This window comes from Theropithecus gelada, chromosome 15, assembly GCF_003255815.1.
Source record: "Theropithecus gelada isolate Dixy chromosome 15, Tgel_1.0, whole genome shotgun sequence".
Lineage (NCBI taxonomy): Eukaryota > Metazoa > Chordata > Mammalia > Primates > Cercopithecidae > Theropithecus > Theropithecus gelada.
The window spans coordinates 40,485,690-40,503,595 of record NC_037683.1 but is presented as its reverse complement, the minus strand read 5'-3'; the positions used below and the strand labels follow the sequence as shown (position 1 = coordinate 40,503,595).

The window sequence follows — 17,906 nt, the reverse complement described above, 5'->3', positions numbered from 1 at the left end:
CCTTCCTTCCTTCCTTCCTTCCTTCCTTCCTTCCTTCCTTCCTTCCTTCCTTCCTTCCTTCCTCTTTTCTCTCTTTCTTTCTTTCTCCTCTCTCTCTTTCTCTCTTTCTTTCTCTTTCTTGAGATGGAATCTTGCACTGTTGCCCAGGCTGGAGTGTGGTGGTGCTATCTTGGATCACTGCAACCTCCTCTTCCCAAGTTCGAGCAATTCTCCTGCCTCAGCCTCCCAAGTAACTGGGATTACAGGTGCCCCCCACCACACCCAGCTAATTTTTTGTATTTTTAGTAGAGACGGGGTTTCACTGTGTTGGCCAGGCAGGTCTCAAACTCCTCACCTCATGATCTGCCCACCTCAGCCTCCCGAGGTGCTGGGATTACAGGTGTAAGCTACCATGCCTGGCTGGATTTGGCAATTTCTTATTGTGGTTATATCAGTTTTCACTTTTTAGATTTTGAGACTTAAAATGTTTAGAATTGTATTATCCTGCTGAATAAAATATTTTTATTATTATGAAGGGATTTTCTTTAATTCCTATAATCCTTTTTGACTTAAAGTCTTTTATATCTGATATTAAATATAACCATACGAGGTTTCTTCTATGCCAAGGGTGATGTATCTCTTTCACTCTCCTAGTATTTTCAACTTTTGTTATCATCATTTTAACATGTATCTTACAAGCAACATATAGCTGGCTTTTGTATTTTTACCAGCCAACTACCTTTGTTATTTAATTGGAAAATGTAGTCAACTTAAATATATTGTAAATACTGATGTATTTTAATTTTTTCTTATTTTATACTTTTGTCTTGCTTCTCCTTTTTCTTTTCCCTTTCTTGCCTTCTTTTGGATTTTTTTTCTCTAGTCGTTTTGAAGTTATGGATTTTCCTTCTTGTAATGGTACCTCAGCAATTTTAACATGCGTATTCAGCTTATCGCAATCTAAATTTGCTTAATGTTACTGTTCTCCTTAAACACTTGAATTTCAATTTCTTCAAACTTGTGTGCTATTGTTATCATCATGTATTTTAATTTCCAGCTTAAAAAAATTTAACCACACAGAGCACCGTTGTTCTTATATTACCCATGTGTTTAGACCTTTGTTCTTCATTTATATTTGCATCTCAGACTTTCCTTAAAGGATCATTTTTCTATTGCCTTTAGAATTTCCTTTACTGACAGTCAGCAGGTGACAAGTTTTGTAAGTTTGTATTCCTTCCAAGTTCCTTTTATTTTATTATTTTTTATTCTCAAAAGATTTGTCTTAAATAGAATTCTATTCTACCTTAGCACATAGGAGGTACTATTTCACTTTTAGCTATAAACAATTTGGCTTCAGTATTGCTTTTGAAAAGTCAGTTTTTCCTCTTATTCTTACTCCACTGAAGGTAATCTTTCTCTTCTTTCTGGCTGCTTTTAAAATTTTCTTTTTCTCATTATAAAATTCCACTATGATATTTCAGTATGTGGATCCATTTTTAGTAATCCTGTTTGGGATTCATTGGGCTTCTTGGATATTTAGATGAGTATCTTTTTTAGTTTTAAAAAGTTTGAAGAGAAGTTGCTGAGAATATTTTCCTGCCTCATTTTCTTAACTCCTGGAATGCTAATCAGATTTTTGTTACATCTTCTGACTCTTCCATGTCTCTCTCTCACTCTCTCTTTTTTTTTTTTTTTTTTTTTTTTTTGAGATGGCGTTTCTCTATTGTTGCCCAGGCTGGAGTGCAGTGGCATGATCATGGCTCAGTGCAACCTCCGCCTCCTGGGTTCAAGGGATTCTCCTGCCTCAGCCTCCCAAGTAGCTGGGATTACAGGCATGCACCACCATGCCTGGCTAATTTTGTATTTTTAGTAGAGACGAGGTGTCTCCATGTTGGTCAGGCTGGTCACAAACTCCTGACATCAGGTAATTCGCCCGCCTTGGCCTCCCAATGTGCTGGGATTACAGGGGTGAGCCACTGCACCCAGCCCATGGCTCTTTTTTAAATATGCACCATGTCTTTGACTCTCTGCTGTGGTCTGGTTAATTTCCTCTGACCTGTCTTCTAATTCACTTATTCTTTAGTTTCTCTAATCTACTGTTAAATCTGCCCATTGCATTTCTTGTATCTACTAATATGTTGTTTATTTCTGGAAGTTCTGTTTGGTTCTTTTAAAAATCGACTTCTTTTCATGTTGTTTTATCTCTTTGTTGTGGGTATGTGACTGAATGTGTCTCTGTGGGCTGAGCTGCATATTTTTCTCAGAATTGTATCTATGGAAAATCATTTAGGTCTAGGGTGAAATTGAGTTTCTCCAGAGAAGACTGCATTTGCTTCTGTCATTTGCCTACAGCAGGGGTGTCCAATCATTTGACTTCCCTGGGACACATTGGAAGAAGAATAATTGTCTTGGGCTGCACATTAAAATAAACTAACAATAGCTAATGAGTTACACACACACCTCATAATGTTTTAAGAAAGTTTATGAATTTGTGTTGGGCTGCATTCAAAGCCTTCCTGGGCTGTGGGTTGGACAAGCTTGGCCTAGAGCCTCTTTTAGTCCTTGACTCCTTGAAATTAATTCTGGGTTTGAGATTTTTCAAAAAAACCAAGTAGTATTTTAAGTTGTAGTTATCTGTGTGAGGGCTGGCTTGTGGCTTTGAATTCTCAGGTGAACTGGTTTTCTTTTCGTTTTTCAAATTTATGGGTCAGTGCAACCTTTTTAATTTTGTATATTTTATTTTTATTTTTTTTTTTTTGAGACGGAGTCTGGCTCTGACACCCAGGCTGGAGGACACCCAGGCTGGAGTACAGTGGCCAGATCTCAGCTCACTGCAAGTTCTGTCTCCCAGGTTTATGCCATTCTCCTGCCTCAGCCTCCCGAGTAGCTGGGACTACAGGCGCCCGCCACCTCGCCCGGCTAGTTTTTTTTTTTTTTTGTATTTTTAGTAGAGATGGGGTTTCACCGTGTTAGCCAGGATGGTCTCGATCTCCTGACCTCGTGATCCGCCCGTCTCGGCCTCCCAAAGTGCTGGGATTACAGGCTTGAGCCACCGCGCCCGGCCTTTAATTTTTTAAATAGTCCCTTTGGAATATGACAGCTCATTTCCAGTTTACCTTCATGCTGAGGGATGTATATATATACACACACACACACACACATACATACACACACACAGACACATATTTAAAGATCTAACTTTTTTAGGGTCTCCAGACTCCCTACTTTAGGTGGGTCAGTGTTCTTTGTCTCCTGTTCCCAGAGGCCATCTTAGGTGGATCAGTGTTCTTTATCTTCTGTTCCCAGAGGCCTTTATTAGTCTGTTTTCACGCTGCTGATAAAGACACTGGGCAATTTGCAAAAGAAACGGTTTAATTGCACTTCACAGTTCCACCTGGCTGGGGAGGCCTCACAATCATGGCGGAAGGCAAAGAGGACCAAGTCACATCTTACATGGATGGTGGCAGGCAAAGAGAGAGCTTGTGCAGAGGAACTCCTATTTTTTAAAGCATCAGATCTTGTGAGACTCATTCACTATCATGAGAATAGTGCAGGAAAGACCCATCCCCATAATTCAGTCACCTCCTACCTGGTTCCTCCCATGACATGTGGGAATTGTGGGAGTTACAGTTTAAGATGAGATTTGGGTGGAGACACAGCAAACCATATCATTCCCCTGCTTGCCCCTCCCAAATCTCATGTCCTCACATTTCAAAACCAATCATGCCTTCCCACCAGTCACCCAAAGTCTTATCTCATTTCAGCATTAACTCAAAAGTCCACAGTTTAGCATCTCATCTGAGACAAGGCAAGTCCTTTCTGCCTATAAGCCTGTAAAATCAAAAGCAAGTTAGTTACTTCCTAGATACCAAGGGGGTACAGGCATTGGGTAAATACAGCCATTCCAAATGGGAGAATTTGGCCAAAACAAAGAGGCTATAGGCCCCATGCAGGACGGTCAAATCTTAAAGCTCTAAAATGATCTCCTTTGACTCCATATCTTGTATCTGGGTTATGCTGATGCAAAAGGTGGATTCCCATGGTCTTGGGCAGCTCCACCTCTGTGGCTTTGCAGGGTACAGGTGACTCTGCAGGGTACAGCCTCCGTCTTGGCTGCTTTCATGGGCTGGCCTTGAGTGTCTGTGGCTTTTCCAGATGCACAGTGCAAGCTGTCAGTGGATCTGTCATTCTGGGATCTGGATGACGGTGGCCCTCTCCTCATAGCTTCACTAGGTGATGCCCCAGTAGAGACTCTTTGTGGGGGCTCTGACCCCACATTTCCCTTCCACGCTGCCGTAGCAGAGGTTCTCCATAAGGGCCCCACCCCTGCAGCAAATTTCTACCTGGGCATCCAGGCATTTCCATACATCCTCTGAAATCTAGGTGGAGGTTCCCAAATCCCAGTTCTTGACTTCTCTGTACCTGCAGGCTCAACACCATGTGGAAGCTGTCAAGGCTTGGGGCTTGCACCTTCTGAAGCCACAGCCCAAGCTCTACGTTTGCCCCTTTCAGCCATAGCTAGAGCAGCTGAGATGCAGGGCACCAAGTCCCTAGGCTGCACAGAGCACGAGGACCCTGGGCCCTACCCAGGAAACCATTATTTCCTCCTATAATGGTAGGGGCTGCCATGAAGACCTCTGACATGCCATGGAGACATTTTCCCCATTGTTTTGGGGATTAACATTTGACTGCTTGTAACTTATGCAAATTTCTGCAGCTAGCTTGAATTTCTTCTAAAAAAAATGGGATTTTCTTTTCTATCACATAGGCTGCAAATTTTCTGAACTTTTAAGCTTTGCTTCCCTTATAAAACTGAATGCCTTTAATAGCACCCAAGTCACCTCTTGAATGCTTTGCTGCTTAGTTATTTCTTCCGCCAGATACCCTAAATCATCTCTCTCAATTTCAGAGTTCTACAGATCTCTAGGGCAGGGGCAAAATACCACTAATCGCTTTGCTAAAACATAACAAGAGTCACTTTGCTCCAGTTCCCAACAAGTTCCTCATTTCCATCTGTGATCACCTCAGCCTGGACTTTATTGTTTGTGCCACTGTCAGCATTTTCGTCAAAGCCATTCAACCAGTCTGTAGGAAGTTCCAAACTTTCCCACATTTTCCTGTCTTCTTCTGAGCCCTCCAAACTGTTCCAACTCCTGCCCATTATCCAGTTCCAAAGTCACTTCCACATTTTCAGGTATCTTTTTGGCAGCACCCCACTCTACTGTTACCAATTTATTATGTTAATCTGTTTTCACGCTGCTGATAAAGATACACCCGAGACTGGGCAAAAGAAAGAGGTTTAACTGGACTTACAGTTCCACATGGCTGGGGAGGCCTCACAATCATGGCAGAAGGCAAGGAGGAGCAAGTCACATCTTACGTGGATGGCAGCAGGAAAAAAGAGTGCTTGTGCAGAGAAACTCCCATTTTTAAAACCATCAGATCTCATGACACTCATTCACTATCACGAGAACAGCACAGGAAAGACCTGCCCCCATAATTCAGTCACCCCCTACCAGGTTCCTCCCACAATACATGGGTATTGTGGGAGTTACTATTCAAGATGAAATTTGGGTAAGGACACAGCCAAACCACATCAGGCCTGCAAAGCCAAAAAATTGGTAAGTGAATTTACCCAGTTTGGCAAATGCCTTCAAAGTGAAAATCAGCTTTAGAGAGCTCAGTTGGCCCTTCTCTGTTCCTGTGTTCCTATAACTTCTGTCCTAAATATTTCTGACTTTCTTACCAACTTGTGAATGTATTTAAGAGAATGTTTTTAAATGTTTGCCCAGTATTTTCTGTTGTTTTTATCAGGAAGGTTAGTAAAGGTTCCTAGTCCTCTGTGTTACTATAAACAGGAGAGTCTCTATATTTTTATTTTTGTTTCTCTATTCCCAACTAGATTGTATCATTCTTGAGGGGAGTGATCTTGCTTTGGACTTCTTTCGCCTTCTCCATAGTACAACACTCAGTGTTCAGTGGACATTCAGTTACATAGGTAGACATGTAGCTAGAAAACACTTTTGAGGGTTTCCGTTTTACGTATTTCATATCTATTATATATTTTAACCTTCCCAGTTATTTGGTAAGGTAGGTTATTTATTTATTTAAGACAGGGTCTCACTCTGTCCCCCAGGCTGGAGTACAGTGGTGCAATTATGGATCACTGCAGCGTCAACCTCTTGGGCTTAAGTGATGCTCCTGCCTCAGCCTCCCAAGTAGCGGAGACCACAGGTGCACACCACTGTGCCTGGCTAAGTTTTTTATATTTTGGTCTCAATCTCCTGGGCTCAAGTGATTCTCCTGCCTTGGCCTCCCGAAGTGTTGGGATTATAGGCATGAGCCATCATGCCTGGCCATTATTATTGCCTCCATTTTACTGATCAGTAAACTAAGACTTAGCGGAAGAATTTGGACACAAATCTGGTGATAAGTAGGGGTAGAATTTAGATTCGTGACTATTGACTCATAATTCTGTGTTCTTTCCACTATGCCATTTTGCTTTTTAGTTAATGTCATTGATGTCTCCTGATTACTTTAGCTAGATACGAAAATTCTAGAGAAACCACTGGATTCATAATATCTTGATGAAATTATCTCTAAATCCTCACCTAAATTTTTTTTTAGATATTTGTTTAAGCTTTTATCAGTGACTTAAAACAATATGTTGACTTCTGTTTCAGAAAGCAGAAGAAAGAATTGGTCTTTTTTGCTGTTGCTGCATTGTGAAATATTTTTGTTGTAAAATATAGGTAATTTTTGTCTTTTCCAACAGGTGTGTATGTAATATAGATTGCAGTGGATACAGTTTTAATCCTGTGTGTGCTTCTGATGGGAGTTCCTATAACAATCCCTGTTTTGTTCGAGAAGCATCTTGTATAAAGCAAGAACAAATTGATATAAGGCATCTTGGCCATTGCACAGGTAAAATCCATTTTATTTATTCAGAGACCCATCTTTACTATTGTATACATATAATTGTACATTTGGTAGTGTTTCAAATTTGCAAAATGAGAAATCCTCGAAGCTTTATTTTATTACTTTGTGTTTCAGATTTTTTAATTACTAATTTAGTTTTTTTTCATTTATTTTCATCTTTTCAAGACATAAACCATGCTTCTTGGTTTTTATTTAGTTAGTTCTTGGTTGCTAACTGATCCTAACATGGAATTATAATTATTATTTATAGTTCTAATGTCATCTCAAATTTGGAATGATTATAGCTGTTTAAGAGTTAGATAACATATTTTAATTTCAGTAAAACTATGGTATTACCATATGTTTGTTAAACCTCTTTTTATAGAGCATAATAATTTACTTTGTTTTCCCATTATCTGTATCATTTTTCCCTGTACATATTATGTGTGATTACAGATTTTGGTGTGAAGTCAGAGAATGTAAAGAAAATTTATGGCCTTTTGCTTAAGATTCTTTTTGCCCTTCTTGCTTTTTGTCGTAGCTTGGAAACCATGATACCATATAATAAGGAGTTTTTGTTTTCCACCCCTACTAGAAATATTCAGTCTCTAAAGCCAGAGGTTCCCAATTTTCTTTCCTCAGTAATATTCAGATGAGCTGGGAAGATGGATTATTTCCTTGATCACATATGTGGGCCAGGCACACACTCATGGACTAGGATTGTACATCTTTCTTGCTTACTGGTTCCCTTCTTCCTCTCTTTTTAGACTTATTAAAGGGATATTATGTTTTTATCTGAGCTGAAGGGAAAAGGTTGTAAGCCAAAATTAGGTACATTATATTGGTTACCAATTATTTGTGACACACTACACAATTGATTGCAGTACCTCTGGTCTAAACTACCAAAGAATACCCAAGAAGCTCATCAGACAATTTTTAGGTAGGAGTTGAGTGTGGGCATGATAGAGGACACCATTTGCTGACAGGGATCCCTTGTGGTTAGATGTCCCACTTAGCCTTGATCTTGAAGAAGTATGGTCCCCCCACCCCAATGGGGTGGCATTTAGAGCTTGGGTGGGAAGACTAGCTTAAGGAAGGACTATGTTCTCTGAGGAAAATATGCATGTTTGAATGATACTCTTTGGAATTTCAAGTTCAGAGCACTTGGTCAGTGTATTAGTTCATTCTCACATTGCTATAAAGAATTACCTGAGACTGGGTAATTTATAAAGAAAAGAGGTATAATTGGCTTGCAGTTCCACAGGCTGTACAGGAAGCATGGCTGAGGACCTCAGGAAACACAATCATGGTGGATGGCAAAGAGGAAGCAGGCACATCTTACATGGCAGGAAAAGGAGGAAGAGAGAGCAAAGGGAGAGGTGCCATGCACTTTTATAAACAGCCAGATCTTGTGAGAACTCACTCACTATTATGAGAACAGCAAGGGGGAAATCTGCCACCATGATCCAGTCACCTTCCACAAGGCCCCTCTTCCAACATTGGGGATTACAATTAGACATGAGATTTGGGTGGGGACATGGAACCAAACTATATCAGTCAAGCTTGAGAGTTTAATTGAAATGCATCCTTTGGAGTGATTGGGCCTTAAGTTTTGTCTTAGTCCCCTCTGTAATCTTTCATCCACAAACTTAACTGTGTCTTTCCTTTGCCTCCCCCACTAGTATTGGGAAGCTTGTGCTTCTAAACACGTGGTTATGGCTCATTTATAGTCTTCCCAGTCCAGGTGCAGTTCTCAAATCAGGGGTCATTTTTTGTAGTAAGCGTTTCATAACACAGCTGAGAGTCCCCATTTATCTTAATCTGATGTTTCCAGGGTAACAGTGGGTGGGAGAAGGTAAATCTTGAGGCAGTTGTCTTTTAGAGAAAGAAAGGGTTAACCTTTTCTTTTCAGAGTAGGTGTTGTTTTAGTTTGCATAGGAAAGAGTTTTTAAAGGAGGTGACATTGGAGCTGAAGTATAGATGAAACTGACTATTCATCATGCAAAGAGCACGCAAAGAGCACTTATACCTGGGATGCCTTGAGGCCTCAGACAGAAATGACATAATTGATTTAGAGAATAGTAGACAACGTGAGCAGGATAAGGGGACAGAGGTTAAGAAGAACTTGGAATGATTTGGAATTATTGGGAGTATCATGATATGACTTAACCATTGTATATATCTTAATTTGAGAACCGTTTTCTCTTACAGATACAGATGACAATAGTTTGTTGGGAAAGAAAGATGATGGACTACAATATCGACCAGATGTGAAAGGTACTGAATCATGCGTCTCCAAATTTTGGCCAGCTATGGAAATATGGTCACTAGCTGTCCTTATTAGTTCTGTTTCCATTATAACAACACCTCTAACTTTGCTCTCTATAGTAATATACATAACACAGTTAATTAGTATTAATAGTAACAGAAATAGCCAAAGTGCATCTCATTTTATAAGGTTCTCTCATATGTGCTTTCTTTGATTAAAGCTTGTATTGAGATAATTTTAGATGTACATGCACTTGTAAGAAGTTATACAGAAAGATCTCTCAATATGTTTTATAAAAATCCTCTTTACTCCTCTAGAGTTTCCTGTTAACATGTGCCTGATGCCCAGGTCTTTGAACCTTGTTCCTTTTGCCTGAAACTCTTTATTTCCTTTCCTGATTAATTCCTTCTTATCCTTTTAATCTTAGCTTGGAAGTCATTTTATTTTGGGAAATACCCCTTGACTCTTAAGCCTATATTAGATACCTTTCCTGTATACTCCCTTATATAGCCCACTCTATTATAACTGCCTTTTTATTCATCTGTAACCCCCTCTAGGCTATGAGTTCTGTGAGGAGAGGAGAACCTGTCTGTCATGTTCACTCTGTATCCCTAACCCTAGCCGAATATCTGGCACATAAGTAGGTACTCTGTGCTTGTCTAAAGAGTGGATGTGGCTCAAAGAAGCAGTAGGTTTTATTTACACAAGGTCTCATGTAGTAAAGGTCAGAACAGAGGCTGGATTCCAGGTCCCTTGACTTCAAAGCCGTTGCTCTTCTTGCTTGTTTTCACACCCATTATTTTGTTTGATTCTTTTAACTGCTCTGATAGGTAAGAACCAATGGGAAGATTGAGGATCAATGAGGTTGTATCTGGTTAACTGAAACAGGTCTATATCTTTGGCCTTCTAAGCGAGGACCTCTATATAATCACAGGGGCATCATCTATCCATTTGTTTGGTTATACCATTAAAAGATATGTGATCTACCTTTTATACCTAATTTCTAAACAATATGTAAAATGGGAGTGATAATAGTACCTGCTTCATAGAGTTTCATAAAAACTAAATGAGATAATACATGTTAAGTGCTTCGAACAGTGTCGGATATACTTGTAAGTGTTCAACAAATGGTAGCTGTTATCATTGAGTAATTTGTTACTTCTCTTACTTGAATCATATCAAACCTGAGTTAGATGAGCTCTGAAATATGTCTAATGAGGCTCAAGGATAAGACCAAAGATGGGGTGGGGGTTGGGACAAGGTGGAGCTTAGGAACAAAGTGAGAATGTCTTCATAATAATAAAAAGGTTGGTATGAGCTCCTGAAATATGTCTCCTATGTTGATACACAATGCTGTATTTAAAATAGAAAATTTCCTGTATTCTCGTAGGAGACAAAATAGGTCAGATTCAGTTTTATTCACTATATTGATAGTACTTGACTAGAATAGGAAGGCGATTTTTCAGTATTTGGAAGCTCATACTTAGGGCAGTTTGGGGAACTGTGTGTTCCAAAGCACTTGTGTGCCATTGATAATGGATAATTTAGAGCCTGGGCCACTTTTAAGACACTGAAAATCTTTTACACATAAGAATTGGTCTCTAATTTAAATGAAATTATCATAGTTAGTAGATATAATTTATTACATACCTAATTTATACTGGTCATTTTACTGTTTGTAGTTAGAAAGATATCTAAAATATATGCATCTTTAAAGATCTTGTGATATAGTAAGTGCAGATAACCAACTTCTAACAAAGTAGAAACTGATTATTGCTATACATGCAGTACAGTTTAAAAGTGCAATGGGAATTCAGAAAAGTCGAGGTTAATTTTTGGTGGAGAACAGTGGGAATCTGTGAAATGTTGTGGAAGAAGTGGAACTTGAGTGAACCATGAATGATGAACAGGAGTCAGAAGGATATCTAAGGATAGGAGAGCATGAGCATAGATATGCACACAACGCTATGACAGGATATGTTGGAGAAAGGTAAGGATTCCTTTGGGCTGGAGAATAGGAGGCTTAAGAGGTAGAAGTGGAAGGCAAGGCTAGAAAGATAGCTTGGGGCCAGATTGTGTAGTGTTGAATTCTGTGCTACTCTAGGGAATTTAGACTTTATTTGTGGGCAGTGGGGAATCATTAATATATTTGAAAAAAGCAAAGCTACAAAGTTAACCATTTGAAAGAATGATACCTGGCAGAAATATTGTGCATATTGTATACATTGGGATGGAGGCAGGAATATCAGTTAGGTAAAGTCAAAAGGAATATATATCTTCTTAGATATGAGACAGAGAGTTAAAAATGACTTCAGACTTCAAGCTCAGATGGCTTAGATAATGAATTCTGTTCACAGAACTAAGGATATTAGGTAGCTGAAGGTGTTTGGAATAAAGTAAGGGAGGAGTTGATGGTGGAGATGGTTGACTGCATTTTAGAGTTTGAGGTGCTTGTGGAACTCATCCAGGTCACTTTGTTCAGTATAAATTTGTGAATCGTCTTTGGATATAGAGGTGATAACTGAAGCCACAAGAATGTATGAGAGAGAGTTGTGTTGTCTGTTATAGTAGCTACTGGCCACATGTAGCTATTTAAATTTAAATTTAAATGAAATTAGCTTGGACAGCATGGTGAGACCTTGTCTCTAAACAAAATTAACTGGTTGTGGTGGTATGCGATGTGGTCCCAGCTGCTCGGGAGGCTGACGTGGGAGGATGGCTAGAGCCCAGGAGGTCGAGGGTGCAGTGAACTGAGATCGCACCACTACTCTTAAGCATGGGCAACAAAGCAAGACCCTGTTTTGAAAAAAAAAAAAAATTAAAAGCATGCTAGCCCTATTTCAGATGTTCAGTAGCCAGATATGACCAGTGACTACCATATGGGACAGCACAGATATAGAACATTTTCAGAGTTGAAGAAAGTTCTGTTGGATGCACTATTATTTAGAAAGGAGAGAAGGCCCAATTTGGGATGAAGCAGAAAGAGGACTGAGAGGAAGAAAATCAAGAAGAGTACACAGAAGCTATGAGGGAAAAGATGACCAGTAGCGGCCGGGCGTGGTGGCTCAAGCCTGTAATCCCAGCACTTTGGGAGGCCGAGACGGGCGGATCACAAGGTCAGGAGATAGAGACCAGCCTGGCTAACACGGTGAAACCCCGTCTCTACTAAAAAATACAAAAAAACTAGCCGGGCGAGGTGGCGGGCGCCTGTAGTCCCAACTACTCGGGAGGCTGAGGCAGGAGAATGGCGTAGACCCGGGAGGCGGAGCTTGCAGTGAGCTGAGATCCGGCCACTGCACTCCAGCCTGGGCGACAGAGCAAGACTCCGTCTCAAAAAAAAAAAAAAAAAAAAAAAGATGACCAGTAGCTTAAAAAGCTACAGAAAGGTATGAGAAGACAAGGACTAAACTATGCTAGAATTTGAAGACAAGGGGATCATTGACAATCTTGGACCAAGTTTCTTCCATGAAGGATGAAAGATGAAACGCAAATCGTAAAAGTGTTCTCATAGGAAATAGAGGTTAAAAGGTAACTCTATTTTTATTGCGTTTGTTTATTTATTTTTACCTCATTTGCTTTTATTTTATTTTTTGTTCTCACAGCATTTATAGGAGGCCCTTAGTAAATATCCACGTCTGCAACACACAGCCAAGATTGGGTAGGTAAGGCAGTGATCTGGGGATAGAGGCTACAAAATGAAAAGCAGGAACACTGCACCAGCAAGAAGCTGGAAAGATTGGAAGATAGTGCTCAGTAAGAAATGTCTTCTAAAACTTAGCTCTTAGAGAAGAGTGCTCGTGAAATGGAGCATTTGAATGTCTAGAATAGCTGCTGAATTAGAGCTTTTCTTGGGCTGTTGGAAAACTTGTGGTAAATATTGAAATTGGAGTGTTAGAAGTTCTGTTGTAGATGTTGAAGTCATAAAGGATATGATTGAGCATGAGTTGTATGGGAGATGGGTATGTGACATTTAGAAAACGTATCTATGATATATAAACAGAATAGTATAATAAACCTCATATACCCAGTACCCACCTTCAACAGTTACCATAAAGGATATGATTGAGCATGAGTTGTATGGGAGATGGGTTTGTGACGTTTAGAAAACATGTATTTATGATACATAAACAGAATAGTATAATAAACCTCATAAACCCAGTACCCACCTTCAACAGTTGTCAGCATTGTCATTCTTTGTATACCTCCACCCATGTGATTATCATTATTCTCGTTTTATAGTTTTTAAAGATGTAATTTATAGCACTGAAATGCGCAAATCCTGATCAATGGATATACTTCACATATAGCATACCTTATAATCAATACCATTTCCACCTGCAGGAAGTTTCTTTGTGGTATATGACATTTTAATGTGACCATTTTGATTCAAAAATATGCTCATACAGCCTATAATCTAACCATACCACCCTTTTTATTATTATGAAGACATTCTCACTTTGTTCCTAAGCTCCACCTTGTCTCAAACCCCACCCCATCTTTGGTCTCATCCTTGAGCCTCATTAGTCTCTCCTCCTGCTGCTGGCCAGGGATACCTGAGATAGCGAGATATTGATATCATTTCCATTACTGGTGACTGTTTAGATATTTCGGTCCAGCCCTTTTGATGTGCCCTTTTAAAAATGATTTTGACAGATATGCCTCATCAAAAGGAAAGACTGTGAGCCAAACGCTAAGATCAATGAAGGAAATCAGAGAATGTCATGGAGCTTGGTGGAGAGTCATGCAGAGGATGATTAGCAGGCTCCTAAGAGAGGAAGGTGCTGGGGAGCTGAGAGTGGAATGCTGGGCTGGAAGTGACAGTGGTGAGCACATCAGGGGAAGAGGGAGGGAAGGGAATCTAGGAAGTAATGTGGTCTTGGTACATCAGGAAGATGAAAGGACTATTTTCTAAGGGAGTAGTTAAGGTAGATGAACTTATTCATGTTAGAAGGGGTGTTTCTCTGAGCACAGTGGGCAGGCTAGGAAAGGAGGAATCAGGGCTAGTATGGAGGACAGTGGGGTTTAGAATTGGGAGAGTGGGAGGCATTGGAGTGTGGGCAGTAGTTTACATAGCGGAAGATAATTCCTTAATGGAGTCCGAGCAGACTGTGGTTAGGGAAGGATGTGTGGAGGGATATGTTAGTGATGAAGGCTGGGGGGTGCAGGGTAGTATAGCGGAAGCAAGACAGAATATTTTGAATTTTTTAACTGTAGAGATTTATAGAAATAATGAGCCCTAGGGTTACTGATGCAGTGTTGATATAGTTGTGACCTCGGCAGTTTACCTTCCAGGTATGTGTCTCCATTGCTAATAGCAACTCCTCATGCTTTATTTTGGTTGTACACTGTTGGACCAGGACAGATAGCCAGTGGAACAAGCCTTTGCAGATAAGCCATCTGGTACTGGGTTTTTTCATAACATCATCCCTTAGAACCACAACTATCCTTTGTATTTGAAAGCACTGCAGCTGGTGGTGGATTTGTTTCTGAATGCCTCTGTGGGTGAAAGGAGCCATTTGGTGACCAAGTATACTTTTTGTATTGTACACACACACACACACACACACACACACACACACTCTGTTCAGAGACTAGCAGTTGCAGTTGTTGTTCATGGAGCCTGTCACCACTTGAGTAAGGGCTTGTTTAGGCAGGATCATTCTGTGCTCAGTTCTTACTGTGTGCAGGTGACATCTCTGCTGTTGTTTCTGAAACCATGTTATGTTACATCTTTTGAGCCTTTTTATTTTTCCTTTTTGAAGTTGGCTAATTTACTTGGCCTGGAGAGCAGGTGCTTGGCCATTCTGCTTTTTATCTGTTTCCTACACATCTTCTAGGATAGCTTGGAGAAATAATACTGTAATGGCTAAGAGCTTGCCCTCTGGAGTCAGACTTGGTCTGTGCCTACTAGCTGTGTGTCTTGATTTCTCTGAGCCTCATTGATCACATCTGTAATTAGGGACAGTAATATCTACTACCTAAGATCACTATGAATATTAAACACTGTGTTACTGAGTTCATTGTCAGTGTTATTATGGTTATTTTAAAAACTTTTGTTTCCTAGTTTCATGTTCAGTAACCTGGCTGTGCTCAACAGTCTCACCATTGGTGAGTTAGTTATCTATCTTGCCATTTAATATTATTGTTCATAAGTGACATCAGTAGGATATTCTTTCATTTAATAGTTATTAATCAAGTGCCCTACTATGTGCCAGGTGCTTTCACATATTTGTGTTATTTAGTCCTCGTAACAACCAAGTTTATCCTCATTTTGCAGATGAAGAAGCTGAAACTGCAGGAGTTTTGCCCATATAGAATGGCAGAACAGCGACTGGAATTCAGACTTTCTGGCCCTAAATGCTGCTACTTCCCTTTGTACCATGATTCCAGAATTCTTTTCTGCCTCCTTGCTTTCTTAATTACCTTCATATATTTAATCCCCTCTGAGCTATTACCTTGGTGAACCTTAATACTTCTTCTCGAGCCTGGATCTTTTTCCAAGCACTGGTTTCACATATTCAGTTGCCTTGTACTTACTTGTTTGTTTTGCCATTGCTTCAAACTTGTGGAACTACCATAGTGCCTGGAACATAATAGATGCTTAAAAAATACTTTTTGAATGACTGGAGATCTAAACTTGACCTCAGCTTACTACATTCTCTCTACAGAACCCCCATCGTTAGGCTCACATTTGGAGTCATTTTTACATAATTCTGTATTACAAGCATCTTCAATAAAGAGAACAGTTTTGTTCTACTGAACACTTAAATGTACAGGGGTTAGTTAGTACTGGGTACCACTCTTCAAGATAGTTGTAAATTGTTGGAATAGGAATGGGACTGGGAAAATCTGAGCTTAAAAATAAAAGATTGGTTAATAGAGGGGAGAGGGTAAACAGATGTGGGGAAGTCTGCATCAAGTTGAAGCGAGATTTCATTCAACATAAAGAAAATCTGATGGTATTAGAAAGAACCATATTACGAGTTTTGGAAGTGTTCAAGTAGACATAGGCTCTGAGGGTTATAAAACTAAAGATACTCCTTTATCAAACCAGATGGCCTCCAAGGACCCTTCCAGATCTGAGTTTCTGAGTTCATTCACTTTCCAAAACATGTTCAAACCATTTTTATTTTTTCTGTGTGTCTAGTGTCTACTCCTACTGCTGAGATTTAGCTTAGCTTTTCATTGCCACAAGTTTGGATTATGTACTAACCTTCTTTATTTTTTTGAGACACAGTCTGGCTCTGTCACCTAGGCTGGAGTGCAGTGGTGCGATCTCAGCTCACTGCAACCTCCACCTTCTGGGTTCAAGCGATTCTTGTGCCTTAGCCTCCTGAGTAACTTGGGTTACAGGTGTGTACCACCATTTCCAGTTAATGAATTATGTATTAACCTTTTAATTGGTCACCTGATAGATATATCAGGTGATATATATAAAATGTATATGTATTATATATAATATTATACATATATGTATAGATGATATATATATTATATATGTATTATATATTATACACATATATAATATATATGTGTATTATATATATTAAACACATATATATATATCATCTTCCTAGTTCCCTTGCCCCATTATCTTGTATGCTGGTATCCAATTAATTATTTTAATATCTTTATTGAGATACCATTTACATGCCATTAAGTTCACCTGTTTATAAAGTGTGCAATTCAGTGATTTTTTAGTATATTTACAGAGTTGTAAAAGTGTTATCATAATCTAATTTTAGAACATTTCCTTCACCCCTAAAAGAACTTCCACACCCATTATTAGTCAGTCACTCCCCATTCACTTAACCACCAGCTCTAGGCAACTATGTCAACTAATTTTCATGTAAAACCCGGCTTTCCTTGTGCTGTCTTCAAAAGGCCTTTAGTGTCTTCCTTGTCCATATGATGAAGAAAACATGTCTTACCTAGAATTCAAATTTTTCCATAATCTAGTTTCAGCCTACTTTTCCAACTTTGACATATACCCTTCCCCAGTCTGAATGTATCATACTCTACCTAGGTTGCTACTCTTTGTTCTTAAGAATGCCATGTGCATTATAGCTTCCCTTTGGCTTCCACCGTTCCTCTGTCTAATCTATTTATGCTTTGAGTCTTAACTTGAGTCCTACCCTATCAGTAAATCCTTTAGCCTCCTCCAGTGAGTTCTCCTTTCAATTTGAACTTCCATAGCACCTAGTGTTATAAAACCATCTTTTGCCGTTTAATTGTAAACTGCCACATGGGACCCCTTCCCTTATGTTATTCAGTTTTTCATGTGTATATACTGATTTTCTGAATTGACTTTAAGCTTCTTGAGGGCAAGGACTATGCATGCCTTTTTTTTTTTTTTTTTTTTTTTTTTTTAGTATCCTCTGTAGCTTAGCTGAGCATGTAGCTATGCCCGGAAATTGTATGTATGTTTAATGGGATGAATAAAGTTGGCATTGAGCGGAATATTAGACTCTGTGAATTTGAATGTTGGCAGAAGTTTCAAAGCCTTATTAGACATGTTCGTGTTTTATATAGCTTCACTTTGCCTACAGCTTGATACCACATTCTTTCATTAATTCATTCAGTGTATGTTTATTGGTGCCATACTTTTCCTATTAATTTCTCAAAACTTTGTTTTTAATTTAGTTAACTTTCTCTGACTGCTTTCACCTAGCTGAGTTCTCTGATAGCTCTCAGCTCTGCGTTATTCTTGAAATTCCTTGCTGTTTAAAGAACTTCCTTA

General features: G+C 39.4%; 1 protein-coding gene across 1 annotated transcript in view; it reads left to right on the top strand.

Annotated features, from left to right (window-relative positions):
* TMEFF1 (transmembrane protein with EGF like and two follistatin like domains 1) overlaps positions 1 to 17,906 on the top strand; it is a 100,259-nt gene that overhangs the window by 62,292 nt on the left and 20,061 nt on the right. Inside the window, exons 6-7 of the mRNA XM_025359999.1 lie at positions 6,755 to 6,903; positions 9,109 to 9,174. Of these exons, the coding sequence (XP_025215784.1) occupies positions 6,755 to 6,903; positions 9,109 to 9,174 (215 nt within the window). The remainder of the gene's footprint in view (positions 1 to 6,754; positions 6,904 to 9,108; positions 9,175 to 17,906) is intronic.